Raw genomic sequence first — 15,332 nt, 5'->3', positions numbered from 1 at the left:
AAGAACAAGAAAAACACTTGTTGTTTTCTTCAAGAGTGTACAGGAATTATCTGCAAGAAGCACATGAACTATGCAGGGAGGAAAATACATTCAACTGAAAATGTCAGATTTCATCCACACACTTCAGATAAAGGAAATCTGTAAAATCTGTGTACAGGAACACTTGCTATGTGCTCAGAGCTAGATAAAACAAAGTGTTTGGTGCACTTGTGAGTGGTTCCTGGGTGATGGTATGCATTCCCAGAAATCCCTGAGTTATGTGCACAGGGTGTGAAGACTGAGACTTGTTGCTAATGGAAAACATGGATGCTGTATAGGGTTAACACTCCTGGGGGAGTAACCCTGAACCTGACCCTAGGGGTCTTGGCCCCTCCCCAGGGGTGGGCCACACTCCAGGTGATGGTTAGCCCACTCCCCCTACTTCCTGTGGTATAAAAGAGACAGGAGTTCTCCTGTCTCTTCCTCTTTTCCTGCGTTCACCAATGACCACACACACTCATACTGCATCCCAGCACACCACGTGGCAGCCACGAGGCAGAGACACCATCACACAGCTCGGGTTGTATCCATCCCTGTTTGTATTTTGCTGTTTTCCCTTCCTTATCCTTTGTAAACTCCCCTACCTCCAATCCCTTTTTTTTTCTAAGTTATTGTTAAACTTTCCCTTTTTAACTTCCAAATCGAGTGAGATTGATTTATTTGGGTGTCCCTACTTCTCTCTCTCTCCCTGTCTTTTGGGGAAAGGAGGGGGAAGAGGGGAGGGCACTCTATAAATTCTATAAATTGTCCTTGGGTCTATTAAATTTATTAGAGTCTCTGGGAACTTGCATTTGAACCCAAGACAGACACTTACAAAGGCAGTATGCGTAGGCGAGGGAGTCAGGGGGAGGAATAGGTTGTAATGAAGGCTGACAGCATAAATGTAGGTTGAAGCTTTGTTGTGAAAGGCTTTTATTTCAGTTAACTTGTAGAAATCAGTCCTTTTCAAGGTGGGTATTAATTATGCAAGAGAAGCATGTCTTCACATGTTGCAGTTATGAAGTAGTATCCTTAGGTTCCTGCAGGCTGTATCAAGCTTCTCTGCTGCACATACTGCTGACCTTGTCTCCAGAGTAGACAGATCACCCCACTCAAAAAAAGCCCAAAGTATGTTGTTGCTCAAAGCTATAGGTAAGATGTGTCCTTATAGTGGCAAAGGTGTCTCTCTGACTTGCAGTCCTGTATCATTACTAGAGCATCTCATAGGAAACTGTAGAAAGCTTCCTTGTTTCCAGGTGTCTCCTTTCAAAGTGTTCCAAAATCAGGCTATTCCTTTGACTGGCTGAGGCACTCAGTGCCATGGTCTAGTTGATTAGATAGGGCTGGGGGCTAGGTTGGACTGGATGAGCTTGGAGGTCTCTTCCAACCTGGTTGATTCTATGAGTCTATGAACTTCTTTGCTGGTTTGGTTACTGTGCTGTGCCTCTTTCTACCTGATATTTTACTGAAGATTAATTCAACATTCAGTAAATGTTTTGAGTTTGAAGTGGTCTTAAAGATCATCTAGTTCCAACCTTTCCTGCCATGGGCAGGGAAACCTTCCACTAGACCACTGTTGGGGAGGGGAAATTAGTTGATGGGAGATGATATTTTCCAAAATGAGTATTGTTTGTTAATGTTGCTATTCAGAACTCTCCTCACCCCTGACCACTCATTTTAATAATATTTTGGTTCTTACACAGTCATGGAAACATTCTGTGGATAATATCTAGACCTAGCAATAACCAGCAAAATATAGAAACATTCATTGAGCTGGCAGAGAAGGTTCCTGAGGTCAGATGCTGCTTGTGGTCACTATGCCACATGCCCAGTAGCTGGGCTCAAGGAGCTCTTTCTGCTCTATGGCAGAAGGCAATGGAGAATTACAAAGAGGCATTGAGCATTTACTCACAGATTAGTATTACCCACTCGTGGGGGCTTAGCCACAGTCCACACAGTGCCCAAATGCTTTCAGGGGACTCTGTCTTGTTGGACATTGAGGCTTGAATCTTCCCAGCTTCTGAGGACAGGACGCAGACAGTCTCTGACCTTGTCTCCTGGATATATGTCCAGGGGTTCTAGGCAGCACCTTCAGGTGCAGAGGCAGATGTGGTGCAGTCTCAGCACGGTGTCACACTGGCCACACAGGCTGATTGCCTGCAGGCATCCAGCGTCTGCTCCTGGTAACTGGCAGCAGTGGAGTTTAGCAGGCAGCAATAAGGCAGTGTGCAATAGCAGCAGGGCTGGGCACAGCAGAGAGAGCAGGCACAGAGCAGGGAAGCAAAGCAGGGAAGCAAAGCAGGTTGTTCACCTGCACATCTCCTTTTATCAATGTGGGCTGAGATTAATTGCCCTTTGGACACAGAATAACCAATCAGGATGACAGTTACCATATTAGGCAAAGCCATAGGCTTGCTTTTCCCTAATTTGGGAAGAGCACAGGCCTTGCACTAGGCAGGCACAAGTTAAGTGTGTGTGCCTTACACCACAGGACCCTGGGCAGGCCAGACTCAGTGGCTCCAGGTTCTTTTGTGTCCATTTCCCTCGCTTGCCTCTCTGGCAAAGCAGAGAAGCATGCCTAGGCAAGGCAGGGCATGGATAAGCCTATTTTGGGCCCATCAGGCCTACCACAACAACCACATTGCTCAGGGACTCATCCCACCTGGCCTTGAACACCTCCAGAGAGGGGACATCCATGTGTGAACTCTGGTATTGTTTGATGCTATAGGCATCTAGAATTTCTGTACTACCATGTTACTGTTCTACTGTTGTTGAAGGGCAATAGGGAAATCTCCATTTGTTGGCTAATTTCAGATACAATTTATAACATTATTCAGTATTTCTTGGTATTGGAGATTCAAAAATCATCACAAAAGAAACCACTTCTGGGATCTTTGTGGAGGAAGCAGTAATAATATGGAAGAGTAGTGTCAAAAAGTCTCCATTATATGTGAAGTTTTATGAAATCCAGAGTGGAAGACTTGTAAGTTTGAAAATGAATATCTAGACCATAAAATATATACCATTTATTCTGTCTTAAAGGTGTGATGCTAAATCTACACTCTTGTTCTTAGCTATTTAATTTCCAGACACAGTACAATTAGAGGAAGTTAAGCTAAGCAACACTGCTGGTGTCACCAGCTACTTAAGGCATGTCCAGATGGAATCCTGTCAGTGTTACATTGCCCTGTGACAGGCTGGGCATCATTTTCACAGGTGGCATCTGGTTGGAGGGGATTCTCAAAGGTCATCTTGTCCAGCCCCACTACAGTGAGCAGAGACACCTCCAACTAGATCAGGTTGCCCAAGTACATAGCAAGTCTGATCTTGAATGTCTCTAGGGGTGGAGCCTCAATGGTATCTCTGAGCAGCCTGTTCCAGAATTTCACCACCCTCACTGTGAAGAACTTAATGTCCAATCTGAATCTATCCTGCTGTAGTTGAAAACCTTTGCCCTTGTCCTATCACTACATGCCCTTCTAAACAGTCCCCCCCCAGCCTTCCTGTAGGTCAGCTATTGAAATGCAGCTACGAGGCTGGAGCCTTTTCTCCAGGCTGAACAACCCAAACTCTTTCAGCCTTTCTCCAGAGGGGACATGATCCAGCCCTCTGATCATCTTTGTGGCCCTCTTTGAACCCACTGCAGCAGGTCCATGCCACTCTTGGGTTGGGGGCCTGAGAGCTGGACACAGTACTGGTGAGGTCTCACCAGAGCAGAGTGGAGTGGCAGAATCACTTCTCTCAACCTGCTGGCCATGCTACTTTTGATGCAACCCAGGATGCCATTGACCTTCTGGGCTGCAAGTGCACATTGTTGGCTGATGCCCAGCTTCTCATTCAACAGTACCCCCAAGTCCTTTTCTGCAGGGCTGCTCTCCTCTGTTGGTGGGAAGCTACAAGTTAGCATTACTGTTTCATAGTAATGATTCTCTCCACTCCTTTAGGATGGCACCCGGCCTCCCCTCGAAAGCAGTGTAAGCCTTGAAGAAATTGCCTACAGTCAGCACTGTGATTGTTACACGTGAGTAGCCTCTAGTTTTGACTTGAAAATATGGTGTTCAGTGCCCACCATCTTCTGAAGCCTGGTAATGTGTTATGAGTCTCACTTCCAAGGTTTATAAGCCTTTCCTTTATGCTATTTCTCTTGCTTTTGCTTGTGGGTTGGGTTTTTTTTTCCAAAGAGTTGGTAGGACTATCAGTATCAGTACAGTATCACCAAGGTTGGAAGAGACCTCACAGACCATCAAGTCCAACCCTTTACCACAGAGCTCAAGGCCAGACCATGGCACCAAGTGCCACGTCCAATCCTGCCTTGAACAGCTCCAGGGACGGCGACTCCACCACCTCCCCGGGCAGCCCATTCCAGTGTCCAATGACTCTCTCAGGGAAGAACTTTCTCCTCACCTCAAGCCTAAATTTCCCCTGGCGTAGTCTGAGGCTGTGTCCTCTTGTTCTGGTGCTGGCCACCTGAGAGAAGAGAGCAACCTCCTCCTGGCCACAGCCACCCCTCAGGTAGTTGTAGACAGCAATGAGGTCTCCCCTGAGCCTCCTCTTCTCCAGGCTAACCAATCCCAGCTCCCTCAGCCTCTCCTCGTAGGGCTGTGCTCAAGGCCTCTCCCCAGCCTCGTTGCCCTTCTCTGGACACGCTCAAGCATCTCAATGTCCCTCCTAAACTGGGGGGCCCAGAACTGAACACAGCACTCAAGGTGTGGTCTAAGCAGTGCAGAGTACAGGGGCAGAATGACCTCTCTGCTCCTGCTGACCACACCATTCCTGATGCAGGCCAGGATGCCACTGGCTCTCTTGGCCACACTGCTGGCTCATGTTCAGGTGGGTATCAATCAGCACCTCCAGATCCCTCTGTCTGGCTGCTCTCCAGCCACTCTGACCCCAGCCTGTATCTCTGCATGGGGTTGCTGTGGCCAAAGTGCAGCACCCTGCACTTGGAGCTATTGAACACCATCCCCTTGGACTCTGCCCATCTGTCCAGGCGGTCAAGGTCCTGCTGCAGAGCCCTTCTGCCCTCCAACCCAGCCACATCTGCCCCCAGCTTAGTGTCATCTGCAAACTTGCTGATGACTGACTCCATGCCCTCATCCAGATCATCTATGAAGATGTTAAAGAGGATGGGGCCCAGCACTGATCCCTGAGGGACACTGCTAGTGACAGCTGCCAGCTGGATGTGGCACCATTCACCACCACTCTCTGGGCTCATCCCTCCAGCCAGTTCCTAACCCAGCACAGAGTGTTGCCATCCAAGCCATGGGCTGACAGCTTAGCCAGCAGTTAGCTATAGGGGACAGGGTCAAAGGCCTTGCTAAAGTCCAGATAGACCACATCCACAGGCTATATGGATGCTAAGGTCTTTTAGCATCTGAAATAGTCCTACTTATGTTTTGTATACAAATCAATAGAAGCTGGTTTTGCTTGAATTTATTTCATAAAGCTTTCATGATCTGAGGATCTTCAAGTTGTGGACCAAAATATGGTGATGAAAGCAAATTGGTTAAATAACCATAACCAACTTGTTCCATCACACAGTTGAAAGCAATGTGTTTGACAAAGTAATGAGGGCCTATTTCAGCTTGTGCTTTAGGAATAGCAAGATGCCTTTTATTGAATCATATCATAGAATCAACCAGGTTGGAAGAGACCTCCAAGATCATCCAGGCCAACCTAGCACCCAGACCTATCCAGTCAGCTACACTATGTTACTAAATGCCTCAACCAGTCACCTACAGGGACAGTGCCTCCACCACCTCCCTGGGCAGCCCATTCCAATGCCAATCACTCTCTCTGCCAACAACTTTCTCCTAACATCCAGCCTATTGGAATGCTTGAGAATCATAACTGTCAGAAAAACTGCAGTTGTGTTCTACACAACTTCAAAAAGCTTTACACCATTACATTATTTATTAATAGTTAATCATTTTCTGTATTTCACAAAAAATGAGCACTGGGGAGGCCTTATAGTGGCCTTTCAGTACCTGAATGAGGTCTACAAGAAAGCCTGGAAAGACTTTTTAGAGGGCTTGTAGAGATAGGATGAGAGGGAATGGCTTTAAGGTGAAAGAGGGGAGATTTAGACTGGAGATTAGGAAGAAATTGTTAGGAAGAAATTATTTAGGGTGGTGAGACATTGGAACGGGTTGCTGTCTACAACTACCTGAAGGGAGGCTGTAGCCAGGTGGGGGTTGGCCTCTTCTGCCAGGCAACCAGCAATAGAACAAGGGGACACAGTCTCAAGTTGTGCCAGGGGAGGTCTAGGCTGGATGTTAGGAGGAAGTTGTTGGCAGAGAGAGTGATTGGCATTGGAATGGGCTGCCCAGGGAGGTAGTGGAGTCACCATGCCTGGAGGTGTTGAAGCAAAGCCTGTCTGAGGCACTTAGTGCCATGGTCTGGTTGACTGGCTAGGGCTGGGTGCTAGGTTGGCCTGGATGATCTTGGAGGTCTCTTCCAACCTGCTTGATTCTATGATTCTATAGATGGTGAGGCACTGCCCAGGGAGATTGTAAATTTTAAAACTCCCTGGAAGTATTCAAGGCCAGGTTGGATGAGGTCTTAAGCAACCTGGTTGAGTGGGAGGTGTCCCCACCCATGGCAACAAGGTTGGATCTAAATGTTCTTCAAGGTCCATTCCAACCCAAACCATTCTATGACGCTATAAATGTACAAGACACTGCTGTCAAAGTGTTGCTTTTGAATCTTAGAAATGGAAGCTATCACCAGTAATGATTTTTTTTTAGCTTGCCTTTGTCTCATATTTGGGGAAGGTGAACATTTTTTGGGTTTCTGCCCTTTGTACTTACTATGAAGTTTTAGGTTTTTCTTTGGTTTTTGCATGCGTTGTGTGGCTTTGGGTTGGGTTTTGTTGTTGTTGTTGTTGTTGTTGTGGGGGGTTTCTGTTTTATTGTGTTTGAGTTTGTGTTTTGGTGGTGGTTGGTTGTTTTGTGGGATGGTGGGCTTGTTTTTTTTTTTTTTAGTTAGTTGGATTTTGGGTTTGGTTGAATTTGTTTTAGTTGTTTTTCATATAGCAACTTTCCTAATGCCCTCTAATGAAGCAGGGGGAGTTAATCAAGAAAATGTTCTTGGGTTCAGTGACTTGTAGCAGTTTGCAGGATTGTGAAAAGTCTGACAGCTGAAAACAAATATTTGTGAAGATTAATCTGACCATGTTCTGTGGATGCTGTTATTTTAAGAGCATGTTACCTGTTGGTGCAGCTTTCAGCAGGGCAACTCCCTTTTGTAATAACGTGTCTTTCTGATTGAATCTTTCATTAGACTGACCGAACAAAACCATCAAGTTTTCACTAAGTAGCACAGTGTTGTTCAATCCTTTGGTGTTTTTAAGGATGCTAGGTGAGGGAGTTTACTCTTCCCCTGCTCCTCATTTGTTTTATCTGTGCCTAAAATCTGGAGGATGTCATCACATAATGGAAGTTGCAGCTTTAAGTAGTTCTCAGATCTCTTTCCAGTGTTCATAAGATGAACCTTTATGACAGCACAGTGAGTCTCTGACCATCATTTGTAGTGCCTTGCCATGCTGCAAGCCATCAGCAAAAGAGAAGAGAAATTTATCCTAAACTACTGTGGTGTTTGTCTCTGCAGAGGGGCAGACCTTTCTGCTCTAGTGCGTGAGGCTTCCATTTGCGCCTTGAGACAGGAGATGGCCCAGCAGAATGCTCAAAGCAAGAAAGGTAAGAGAGCTTTACAAAAACTCTTAACAATGAGAGGATAAATGGGATGTGAAGTAGTTCAAAGCAAGCATAAAGATGTGCATGCTGTGCATTAATGATGACTCCTAAGCCAAAGAAGAATTGTCAGATGTGTAGTAGCAGCAGCACTCGGAAAATCTCTTTGCTGTTTCTGATTGTAGGTGCTGAGCTTATCAGTGGCTCTTGCCAGGGCTTTAACAGGGAGTGACAAATTGTAGAATCACTAAGGTCAGAAAACACCTCTAAGATTGAGTCCAACCATAACTCAACTACCATGACCACTAAACTATATCCTGAAGCACCACATCTACACATTTCTTGAACACCCCCAGGAATGGTGATTCCACCACTTCCCTGGGCAGCCTGTTCCAATGCCTGACCACTCTTGCAGGGAAGACATTTTTTCCTAATAGCCAATCTTAAACCATCTCTGGCACATAGAATCATAGAATCAACCAGGCTGAAAGAGACCTCCAAGATCATCCAGTCCAACCTAGCACCCAGCCCTAGCCAGTCAACTAGACCATGTCACTAAGTGCCTCATCCAGGCTTTGCTTCAACACCTCTAGGCATGGTGACTCTACCACCTTCCTGGGCAGCGCATTCCAATGCCAATCACTCTCTCTGCCAACAACTTCCTCCTAACATCCAGCCTAGACCTCCCCTGGCACAACTTGAGACTGTGTCCCCTTGTTCTGTTGCTGGTTGTCTGGGAGAAGTGATCAGCCCCTACCTGGCTACAGCCTCCCTTCAGGTAGTTGCAGACAGCAATGATGTCCCCCCTGAGCCTCCTCTTCTCTGGGCTAAACAACCCCAGCTCCCCCATCTTAAGGCCATTTAGGGAGAAGAGACCAACACCAGCCTCACTGCAACCTCCTTTGAGGTAGTTGTAGAGAGCTGCAAGATCTCCCCTTAATTTCTTTTCCAGACAAAACCACCTCAGTTCAACTTGTTTCAAGTCTGCCCTTTCTATATCTCTCTGCACTTTTGGTTTAAGTTGTATTTTCCTGGGTTTTCAATTATTATTTTTTCTGTGCAAATAAGAAAATTAAATTGGAAGTTCTGCTCTGAAATGTGTACCTAGAATTATTTTTCCAGTAATTTTGTTGGTTAGTTTACACTTAAGTCAAAATGCAAAGCTGAGATGGAACTGTGACTTAACAGGTGAGGTCCTTGGAAAATATATTAGGCTTTCATTATGCCTCTGGCTCCTAAGAACCAGGCTGGGCTTTTATATTAGGCTTTCATTATGCCTCTGGTTCCTAAGAATCAGGCTGGGCTTTTGTATTAGGCTTTCATTATGCCTCTGGTTCCTAAGAACCAGGCTGGGCTTTTGTATTAGGCTTTCATTATGCCTCTGGTTCCTAAGAACCAGGCTGGGCTTTTGTATTAGGCTTTCATTATGCCTCTGGTTCCTAAGAACCAGGATGGGCATTTAATGGCTTTGAATCATTCTTTTTTGGTTAGTACATATTCAGTCTCCTGTAGTTTTTAACCACAGCAGGTTAGGAGCAGAATGTTTGTATTTGTGGGGGGTTTTTGTTGGTTTTTTTGAGAGAACTACTCTTTTCATTTAGAAGGAGACCAAAATAGAAAGAAACCTTTAAAACCTTCACTATTAAAAGAATCACAGAATTTTAGAGTTTGGGAAAGGCCTCCAAAGATCATCAAGTCCAATCTCCCTGCCAAGGTAGGATCACCCAGGGTTGTTTGCTCAGGAATGCATCCAGGTAGGTTTTGAAAGGCTCCAGAGATGACTCCGCAACCGCTCTGGGCAGCCTATTCCAGTGCTCTATCACACTCACTGTACAGAAGTTCTTCCTCATGCTGAGGTGAAACCTTCTATGTTCCAATTTTTAGCCATTGCTCCTTGTCTTATTGCTGCAGCAAAAAAAGATTGGCCCCATCCACTTGACACCCATCTCTCAGATATTTGTAGACACTGACCCAATCTCCCCTCTGTCTTCTCCAAAGGGAAGACCAACAGCTCCCTGTACATCCAGAATCCATCCCAAATGATACATGTATCTCTATTTATTTATATATATTTTTTACACAATCCCCTATATTTAACCAGCTCACATATTCACCTATGTGATTTAACCCATTTTGCTTGCTGTAGAATCACAGAATAATTTTGATTGGAAAAGACCTCCAGGATCATCAAGTCCAATCATAGATGGAAAAACCTTCCTGATTTGAGATGGAAATTTGGGGATTTTATAGTGATCCAGAGCTGAGCCCTTCACATATAAGAGCTGCAGCTAGTGTTGGCAGCTGGCAGGCTCGTAGAGTATGTAGAGCTTGATCTGCATGTTTATAGCAACTGCTTTTTTGGGATGTCCTTGCATTTGGATTTCCAAGATGTCAGCCCTGGCTGCTATGAGAGTGCCCAAGGTGGTTTCTGATTTGAGACCTTGTTCATTTGTATCTTCAAAAAGGGCAGTGTGTGTACACAGACTGGAGAATTTCTTCCTTCAGTGTTGCCACAGGATGTGCACAGCTGACTCCCTCTCCCACGTTCTTTGCGTGACTGTAGATGTGTCCTCATCAGCCAGCACTTTGAAATCACCTGGCTGAGATCAGTGCTGCACCTATCTATCAATGTGCAAACTGTTGCAATGTTTCTGTTGCAACCTGATATTTTTTCCCTCTGGAATAAATTCAGGGGGTAGGGTGGGTGGGTTGTTTTTTTTTTGACACTTCACAGTGGTTTGTTGGAAAGGACTTCTTTATAGTGGAATGGAAAGGTATCCTTTTTGTACTGTTTCCTGAAAGAATCCATAAGTTCTACTTCCAGCTCTTCCTGGGAGAGCTCATTGTGTTAGCCACTGTGTTCTGGGAGCTGCCAGATACTGCAGTTTGTCTGGGAAGGGAGGGAATCCTAACAAGGCTTGGGCAGATTTTCAGTTTTATGTAGTCTCTCTGGAATAAAGGGTTGGACTTGATGATCTGTGAGGTCTCTTCCAACCTTGGTGATACTGTGATACTGTGATACTGTGAATTACAGTATCACTGTATGGTAGGGGCTGGAAGGGACCTCTGGAGCTCAAGTCAAACTCCACTTTCTGCCAAGGCAGGTTCATCTAAAGGTCACATAGGAACATGTCTAGCCCTGTTTTGAATGTCTCCAGGCAGCCCTGTTCCAGTGCTCCATCATCCTTAAAGTTCCTCATCACTGGCCCAGAGTTTGACTGCCTAGAAGAGTTCAGTATCATGTGCAAACTTGATGGCTCCCTTTTGCAAACCACTATTGAAGATGTTGCATAAAACAGATTTCATTCAGCACCAGTGCCAGAGCAGGAACCTCCCACTGCCTGTACTGAAAAGTGACCATTAAGCTCTATGGTATCCTGAAATCAGCTTTCTGTCCACTCTTTGGAGTTTACCAGTCTTTTGGTGGCTGTAACAGCAAGTGCACAATCTAGCCAGCAATTCTGCACTTCCATAAACAAGTTCCTTCAGAACATTTGGGTGAACACCATCTGATCCTTGTGACTTAACATCCCAACCAACCTGTTTAGTTTAATATTGCCTGTGTATATCTTTCATGTAGATCCTAGTTACAAAGAATATGCAGAGTGTGAGAAGCTGTTGGTATGTTCAGCTGCAAAGACAAATGCATAGAATCAACCAGGTTGGAAGAGACCTCCAAGATCATCCTGGCCAACCTAGCACCCAGCCCTAGCCAGTCAACCAGACCATGGCATTAAGTGCCTCATCCAGGCTTTTCTTCAACACCTCCAGGGATCGCAACTCCACCACCTCCCTGGGCAGCCCATTCCAATGCCAATCACTCTCTCTGCCAACAACTTCCTCCTAACATCCAGCCTAGACCTCCCCTGGCACAACTTGAGAATAAAAGTTCATTAGCTTTCTGAATCAATGACCGTATCCCAGAGGACCCCTTTTTATTGGTATAGTTGTTTTTAAAGGTAGCAAGTGACATCAAATCACCTGAGTAGTCTGTAAAGGTGATATTCTTAAGTGAAGAGTCTATGAGACTTCTTGTTACAGCAGTTAAAAGCAAGTACGGTTTAACAACTGTATCACAGTATCACACAGTGTCACAGTATCACCAAGGTTGGAAGAGACCTCACAGATCATCAAGTCCAACCCTTTACCACAGAGCTCAAGGCCAGACCATGGCACCAAGTGCCACGTCCAGTCCTGCCTTGAACAGCTCCAGGGACGGCGACTCCACCACCTCCCCGGGCAGCCCATTCCAGTGTCCAATGACTCTCTCAGGGAAGAACTTTCTCCTCACCTCCAGCCTAAATTTCCCCTGGCATAGCTTGAGGCTGTGTCCTCTTGTTCTGGTGCTGGCCACCTGAGAGAAGAGAGCAACCTCCTCCTGGCCACAACCTCCCCTCAGGTAGTTGTAGACAGCAATAAGGTCTGCCCTGAGCCTCCTCTTCTCCAGGCTAACCAATCCCAGCTCCCTCAGCCTCTCCTCATAGGGCTGTGCTCAAGGCCTCTCCCCAGCCTCATGAATCTGATGTATATTTGTTTGATACTTTCAAATTAATGAGAAAAAACTAGGAAGAAAACCCCTCCAAATGTCACATTTTGGGTTTTAAGTACTTGGTGTTTTCTTTTAAAGATATTCTACCCGTTGATAAATTTAATTATTAACTATAATAATTATCAATATAAATAGTTTTAAGTATTAAACCATTTATACCTACTTGAACTAAATGGTTTTGTCAACAGAAATCAAGAAGCAATGCTGTGATTCTGTGTTAATGCAGACAGCCAAGGTATGGGTTGACAGCTAAATTCTCCATGGTATCAAGCTTTGTGCCTACTTTTATCATGCAGTAAGCAGGGAGTAGCATAATCTGATAATTGGTGAGAAACAGACTACTTAACCTAGCAATAAATAAGAGGATGCTTATGTCTAGCCTTAGCTAATACTCTTGCAAGGGACTCTTGGAAGGGACCTCAAGGATCATCCAGCTCCAACCCCCTGCCATAGGCAGGTTGCTCAAGGCCTCATCCAACCTGGCCTTAAACACCTCCAGGGAGGAAGCAGCCACAGCCTCCCTGGGCAACCTGTGCCAGTGTCTCACCACCCTCACTGGAAGGAACTTCCTCCTAACATCCATTCTAAATCTCCCCTCTGTCAGTTCAAACCCATTCCCCCTCATCCTGTCATTACAAGCCCTTGTCAATAGTCCCTCCCCAGCCTTCCTGTAGGCCCCCTTCAGATACTGGAAGGCCACTATAAGGTCTCCTTGAATCCTTCTCTTCTCCAGACTGAAGAGCCCCAACTCTCTCAGCCTGTCCTCATAGCAGAGCTGCTGCAGCCCTCTGAGCATCTTCGTGGCCCTCCTCTGGACTCACTCCAGCAGTTCCATGCCCCTCTTGTGTTGAGGGCTCCAGAACTGTACACAGTATCCCAGGTGGGGTCTGAGGAGAGCAGTATCATAGACTGTTTCACTTTGACTTTTTCTAATAACCATGTCCTTAATGATATTGATCTTCCTACTTGATTAATGCCCTTTCCTCCCTCCTTGCAGTTAAGGCTGTATCTTGCTTCACAATTTGATTTAGAAGTTACAGGCTTTAAAAACAAAAGTGAAAGCTTCATTTTATGGAGTTTTTGATGACTCAGTCATAAAATGACCTGGCTTCTGGGAAACACCTAAGTTTCACAGAATCACATAATCATTTGGGTTAGAAGAGCCCTCCAGGATAATTGAGTCCAACTATCAACCTAAGACTACCCTGGCTATTAAACTGTGTCCTGAAGTGCCATATCCACACCTTTCTTGAACACCTCCAGGGATGGTGCTTCCACCATCTCCCTGGACAAAAGTTGAAGTAGTATTCCCTGAGGGAATTAAGTTAAGGTGCTGATGTTTTGAGTTTACAGCTTCATTTATACTGGTATAACTTCTATTCAAGGTTCCCATCACCATATAGAGCTTCAGGGGACTGAGGTGAGAAAGAGCAGCAACGTTGTGTGGTTAGCTTAATGAAATTTCACCTTCATCTTTCCTTTTTAAGGAATCAGTCTGGACTAATTCCTGTTCTGTTTTATATCAAACTGACTCTGAAGACTTATTTTTTGTACATTTATCATATCTGATCCCTGTGCATAACAGTAGCATTGTAATGAATCCGTACAGTAGGGGTATCTTGGGATTCTTAAGTCTAAATTGAACAAAGCACTTGCTTGTGAGAGTAGAGAAGTCTTGTTATTTATTGCAGACATGCTTATATTTTAGATTGCTAAAAAAAAAACACAAAACAACCACCTGTTTCAAAAGGTTATTATTAAGAATGATAAGTATGGATAGTTGCATTGAGGTAAAAAAGGCAATTTGCATCAGCTTAAACACAGGGAGTTGAAGTGACTGGATGAGGCACTTAGTGCCATGGTCTGGTTGACTGGCTAGGGCTGGGTGCTAGGTTGGCCTGGATGATCTTGGAGGTCTCTTCCAACCTGGTTGATTCTATGATTCTATGATCACTCATGGGTAATGCCAGATAAAGCAATGATATGAAGCTGATTATTTAAGAGTTTAGCATCCTGCAGTAGAACTGGAATGACATAGTAGATACCCACTGAAAAACACTCTGTAGGGAAGCTTTGTATTAAATATGTGTAGAAACTACAGCCCAGTGTGGAAGCAGCAGGATCTGAGGCATCCACTTTCAGGACAGCTAAAAACTTGAATTTTAACTGGATTTGATACAAGCTGCAGTTAACTGATGAATAAAATTATCAATCAAGTTGAAACAGTAATAACTAAAATAACTTGCTGAAACAACTAAGTATTGTTTGGCTTCAGGTGCAATAGATAGAAGGATTGAGATCTCACCTACCATCACGGGCAGAAGTCTACATAAAATACGAGAGTTCAGGTGTTCATAACACTACCAAATCAAATCTCATCCAGCTGACTAGCATATGCAGTTAGGTTTCATGAATGCTGCCTTGAAATAAGTGCAATAAGCAAGTGATTGTCTCTTACTTTGCCATTTTTGTTGTTTATTATGCCTTGCTCTTGAAGGAGGAATCAAGGTTTCCCGTAAACATTTTGAAGAAGCTTTTAAGAAAGTGAGATCATCAGTGTCACAAAAGGTAAGATAAGCTTCAGGTATGGGTGCCTCATTACTCCTCTGGAAAGGATTCTCTTATACTGGAGACTGGAGAGAGTAGTTCAGGTTGCTGATAAGCTTCAGGTATGGGAGCCTCATTACTCCCCTGGAAAGGATTCTTTTATACTGGAGACTGGTGAGAGTAGTTAAGGTTGCTAATAAGCTTCAGGTATGGGAGCCTCATTACTCCCCTGGAAAGGCTTCTCTTATACTGGAGACTGGTGAGAGTAGTTAAGGTTGCTGATAAGCTTCAGGTATGGGAGCCTCATTACTCCCCTAGAAAGGATTCTCTTACACTGGAGACTGGTGAGAGTAGTTAAGGTTGCTGATAAGCTTCAGGTATGGGAGCTTCATTACTCCCCTGGAAAGGATTCTCTTATACTGGAGACTGGTGAGAGTAGTTAAGGTTGCTGATAAGTTCAGGTATGGGAGCCTCATTACTCCCCTGGAAAGGATTCTCTTATACTGGAGACTGGTGAGAGTAGCTAA

At 44.9% G+C, this 15,332-nt stretch overlaps 1 protein-coding gene across 2 annotated transcripts in view; it reads left to right on the top strand.

The window, feature by feature from the left end:
- NVL (nuclear VCP like) overlaps positions 1-15,332 on the top strand; it is a 64,460-nt gene that overhangs the window by 46,539 nt on the left and 2,589 nt on the right. Inside the window, exons 20-22 of one of the 2 annotated variants that reach the window (XM_064164577.1) lie at positions 3,963-4,039; positions 7,627-7,715; positions 14,756-14,826. In XM_064164577.1, the coding sequence (XP_064020647.1) occupies positions 3,963-4,039; positions 7,627-7,715; positions 14,756-14,826 (237 nt within the window). Of the gene's footprint in view, positions 1-3,962; positions 4,040-7,626; positions 7,716-14,755; positions 14,827-15,332 lie in introns of those variants that run through there. The other variant, XM_064164578.1, reaches the window with a different exon arrangement.

The sequence above is a fragment of the Pogoniulus pusillus genome, chromosome 25 (genome assembly GCF_015220805.1).
Source record: "Pogoniulus pusillus isolate bPogPus1 chromosome 25, bPogPus1.pri, whole genome shotgun sequence".
Classification (NCBI taxonomy): Eukaryota; Metazoa; Chordata; class Aves; order Piciformes; family Lybiidae; genus Pogoniulus; species Pogoniulus pusillus.
This window is presented reverse-complemented; position numbering and strand designations above follow the sequence as displayed.